Source organism: Callorhinchus milii, unplaced genomic scaffold, assembly GCF_018977255.1.
Source record: "Callorhinchus milii isolate IMCB2004 unplaced genomic scaffold, IMCB_Cmil_1.0 Scaffold104, whole genome shotgun sequence".
NCBI classification, from domain to species: Eukaryota; Metazoa; Chordata; class Chondrichthyes; order Chimaeriformes; family Callorhinchidae; genus Callorhinchus; species Callorhinchus milii.
In genome coordinates, this window is record NW_024704845.1 from 79,885 (window position 1) to 84,643 (window position 4,759).

The following is a 4,759-nucleotide window of genomic DNA, read 5'->3' on the forward strand; positions in this document are numbered from 1 at the left end:
GAGGTCATCTGTGCGAGAATCATAATAATAATAGTAATAATTCTTGCATTTGACAGAGCGCTTTTCACATCAGGAGGACGTTCCAAAGTGGTTCACAGAACACACTGTAAAGTGAATTGACTGTATATTTGTGGGCGAACGCGGCAGCCAATTGCGCACAGCAATGTCCCACAAACAGTCGTAGATTGAAAATGACCAATTTATTATTGTTTTTGGTTTTGGAGGGATTATTATTAGGCTCTCTGTGGAGTAAGGAAACTTGCCGAAGGTTTCGCCCTCTGCCTGGAATTGAACTCAGGTCTCTCACTTGCAAAGCGAGTGCTCTAACCGCTGAGCTACAGGACTCCCAGGTAACAGAAATCATGACAAGTTGGATACAGAAACACTAAGCTGTGGTTTGTCTGTGGACAATCTTATTCGGGCTCCCGCTGGAGCGACCACATTATATATAGTGAAGGACAAACGCCTGACGCCAGACGAGTTTCGTTTGGAAGTTACAGCCTTTGATATGAGCACTTGGGCGGCTCTTATAAGAGCCTTTGTTCTTTGTGTCTTGACGTTGAGGAGATGTTCAGCCGCCGAATCCGTACAGAGTGCGGCCCTGGCGTTTCAGAGCGTACACCACATCCATGGCGGTGACGGTCTTGCGCTTGGCGTGCTCCGTGTAGGTGACCGCATCCCTGATCACATTCTCCAGGAAAACCTTCAGCACCCCGCGGGTCTCCTCGTAGATCAGGCCGGAGATGCGCTTGACTCCGCCACGCCGCGCCAGGCGGCGGATGGCTGGTTTGGTGATGCCCTGGATGTTATCACGGAGCACTTTGCGGTGACGCTTAGCGCCGCCTTTCCCCAGACCTTTGCCTCCTTTGCCTCGGCCAGACATGTCTCTCCTCCACTCAACAGCAGTCGAATGACGGACACGCAGCTTCTGGCTGCTTTTATACAGGGCGCCCCGACCTGGCTGAGGAAGGCAGAGCAGAGCTGCCGAGGGGAGGAGACGGTCACAGTGACACACACACACACACACAACAGCTGCCGCAGCTCAGCTCCTTCCGCAGTTTCCCACAATTGCCAATTGTTCAAACAATTTCGCAAAAGCAAACCGGAAACCAAAAGAACCCCAATTCAATTAATCAGTAATCAGTGATGTCAAAGCAGCTCTCCAGGAGAATGTGCGCGGGAAATACCATTCAGCCTCACTGACCAGGAGTTACTATTCATTATTAATGTGGCTTCCCTCCAAATAAACCCCAAACGCTCCTGAATTCCCGGTATGTTACAGGCACAGACATGGAATATTAGAGGTTGAAGGTATAAAATGAGGCTCAGACGATCAGTGTCTGCCTCCGTGCGAGATTTTAGCCAGAAACTCGAGCACGGAACCTTCTCAGATTGTTTTTATTTTTCGCCGAATGATCAATGCTGTGTTTTGCCATTCTACCGCTGTATATTTCAACAACAACAACAACAACAACATTCCATTTATAGAGCGCCTTTCACGTCGGGAGGACGTCCCAAAGCGCTGGACAACAACAACCTCCACGCCGGACGGCGTCTCGGAGCGCTTCACGGGACCGGACCCCGGATCCCGGACGTTTCCTGTGGACATTGAACTGTTGTAGCTATTGATAGAAAGGAGAATTCAGGCGTTACCGTGACATTGGCGGGCTTTTGGAATTTGCTGCGAATCTGCAATGGTTCACACAGTAACACGGCTGGACAAGGAGTCACTGCCGCAGCTGGTGTTGAAATAGATTCATCACTCGGCAGAGAAACGGAGAGATTTAATGATGTATCTCAGTCGAACTGCAGACACAAAGCGATTCCATTTTATTTCCAGGCAGCTGTTTGTTTCATGTAACATGCTGGGGGACGTTATAGCCAGCTGGAGAGGATTGACATCTGCTTGTGAATATTCCCCTTTAACCTCAATCGCTATGTAAGCCGTTTATTGATATCTATATCTCTGTCGTTAAACAACCGTTTAGCACACAGACAGAAGCAGTGACATCCTTTCTCCTTTCTCCTTTCTGTGAGAACACTGACACTGTGGCGAGCTCCTATCTCAGAGCCTCCTGTCACTCACTGAGCTGCCAAACAGTCACAAACTCCGGGAAACTGCAGCACATAACATGGACAGAGGAAAACCCGCTCCTGAGAATTCAATGACTGCGGTATAGTTTGCCAGTTCAAGGCGCTGATTCAATGATAGTGTCAGCGGCTCTGTGTTAAAAAGGCGTCTGACTCAGATTGCAGTCACTGTGCTAGTGTGTCCAGCTTCATCCCGGGATTAACAAATCCCTAGCACCAGAAGTAAGAATATTTTCTGTTGACGGGATGGCCCCGACCCTCTGCTTGACATCAGTGCCACAATTTAAGCTGTGATTCTGTTTGGTTTGAGAATATCATTCAAGTCGCCGTCAATATGTCCAGGATTCAGCGCTGAACCGCGGGCAATCCCACATTCAAACGCTTGTAACTGGAAGCTGCTGCCTTTAGTTCAGTTGTGCAGTGTCTCTCAGTGAAGAGCGGATTGTGCACTTCAGCAAAAGGCTGTTGTTGACTCTCAGCACAAACGAGTTTAGAGACAAACGATCAGTTTTGGAAACGACAGAAACACAGAGATTTGAAACCCGGAAGCTGAGCAGCGGCTGACTCTGCCGCGTCCGCTCGGAGGCTGTAAGTGGCTGTGGCGCCGCCTGGCTTCACTATCCTGAGCAGCTCCACACACTGAGCCTCTCACAGGGACTATGGCTGAAACTGCTCCCGCCGCCGTCCAGCCTCCTGCAGCCGCCACCGCTTCGCCCAAAGCCGCCAAGAAGAAGCGCGTTGCCCCGAAGCAGAAACCCGGCTTCAACCTGATGGAGGAGATCAAGCAGATGGTGGCGAGCGCTGAGCATCGCAGGGGCTTGTCCGTGGTCGCCATCAAGAAGACTCTGGACGCCAAAGGCTACAAGCCGGAAACTCACAAACACCAGGTCAGGGCTTCTCTGAAGAGACTGACAGACAGTGGTATCCTGATCCAGACCACGGGCGTCGGCGCCACCGGCTCCTTCAAACTCAACAAGGACAACGCGGCAAAGAAGCCGACCCCGCGGGGGAAGAAGGCAGCGGCCGCCAAGAAAGCTTCTCCACGGAAGAAACTTACAGCGAAAGAGCCAAGTTCACGCAAGAAACCATCTGTGCCCAAGAGAGTCATCAAAGCCAAGTCTCCCGCTGCCAAGAAGCCCCCGAAAGCTGCCGTGAGTAAGAAGCCCAAATCGGCCAAAAAGCCCGTGAAGAAAGCGGTAAAGAAGCCCTCAGCCCCGAAGAGACCAAGCGGCAAAACCGCCAAACCTTTCCGCAAAGCGCCGGCGGCTAAGAAAACACCAGCCAAAAAGAAGTAACTTCTCCCCTCTGCTGATATTAACCCCAAAGGCTCTTCTCAGAGCCACCCATTCCCTCCCAAACGAGCTGCACCTACCGAGTGCTTCAGGGGAGAGCAGAGTGTCTGTCACAGGAGAGCAGGAAACAGATATAAACAGTCGGTACCGGGACCGTTGGCCCGTGTCGGTGGTGGGGTTAAAGCCCCTGACTGTGCGAATCCTCATTCCTCCCTCCCGCCTGTCGCGGGGGAGACCGCGGTTCAGTTCACATTTCAGGTCGTTTTAGCCTTTTACAAAATGACATTTAGTGAGAGTGAGTCCTGTGTCGCTTTGTGGTCAGAGCGAGCGATAGGACTCCGGTTCGATTCGTGACGGCAAAACGCTGTACACGTTTGTTTACTGCACCTCTTTGCCGAGCAGTGTGCAGGAGTCCGATCAGTTGATTGGGTCTTTCCGGGGTAATCATTTCTTAGACAAAACAAGGGTTTTGTACTCGATTATCTGACGAGGAGGAGGAAGACAGCACCTCCTACACAAACAAAAGCTGCCGAGAACACTCTGCAGGTCAGGTCAGGATCTATGGAGAAAGGGAATGGAGTCAACGTTTTGGGTCCAGGATCCGTTGTCAGAACTGGGGCATGTTATTATAATAATAATACTTGCATTTGATACAGTGCTTTTCTCAACTTCTAGAAGTCTCAAAGCACTTCACAAAATAGACTGTAAAGTAAATTGACTGTATATTTGTAGCCAATGTGTTAAACAGATGTTAATGATACAAAACAGAAGCGGAATTGCAACAAAACAAGGGAAATGAGGTGTCTGTGTCCCAGATTATGTAGTAATTAAGAGATTTAGGGATATGGGGATAAGTCAGGTAGATCAACCATGGTGGGGCAGGCTAGAGGGGCCGAATGGCCTACTGCTCCTAATTCTTATGCTCTTATGTTCTTATGTAATGGTTACACAAGAGGGGGAGCGGAAAGGTGACCCCTTGTGGTCTGAAATTATTGCAATCAATATTGAAGCCCGAGGCCTGTAAAGCCCCAGCAGATAGATGCGATGCTATTCCTCGAGCTTGAGCTGTGGTTCATTGGAACAGAATAGGAGACCACAGATGGAGAGGTCAGAGTGTGAGTTGGGAGGGAGAGTTGAAGTGGCAATAAACTGGAAGCTCAGGGTTATGCTTGCAGACAGAGGAGGTGTTTGCCAAATCGGACATTTTTCTCCAATGTAGAGGAGACCACATCGTGAGCAGTAAATGCAGTAAACTACATTGATGGTAGTGCACGTGAATCGCTGTCTCACTTGAAAACTGTGTTTGGGGCCCTGGACAGTGGTCTGGGAGGAGGTCAAAGAACAGGTATTGCATCTCCTGTGCTGACATAGGAAGG

The 4,759-nt window shown here is 50.1% G+C and overlaps 2 protein-coding genes across 2 annotated transcripts; one reads left to right on the top strand and one right to left on the bottom strand.

Annotated features, from left to right (window-relative positions):
* Positions 1–358: 358 nt before the first annotated feature.
* LOC103172236 (histone H4) lies at positions 359–898 on the bottom strand. The gene has a single exon (XM_007885033.2). It carries the CDS (start codon positions 881–883, stop codon positions 572–574), a length of 312 nt encoding a protein of 103 aa, XP_007883224.1. The 5' UTR covers positions 884–898; the 3' UTR covers positions 359–571.
* Positions 899–2,716: 1,818 nt separating this feature from the next.
* On the top strand, positions 2,717–3,624 carry LOC103171968 (histone H1.2-like). The gene has a single exon (XM_007884763.2). It carries the CDS (start codon positions 2,751–2,753, stop codon positions 3,384–3,386), a length of 636 nt encoding a protein of 211 aa, XP_007882954.2. The 5' UTR covers positions 2,717–2,750; the 3' UTR covers positions 3,387–3,624.
* Positions 3,625–4,759: the final 1,135 nt, after the last annotated feature.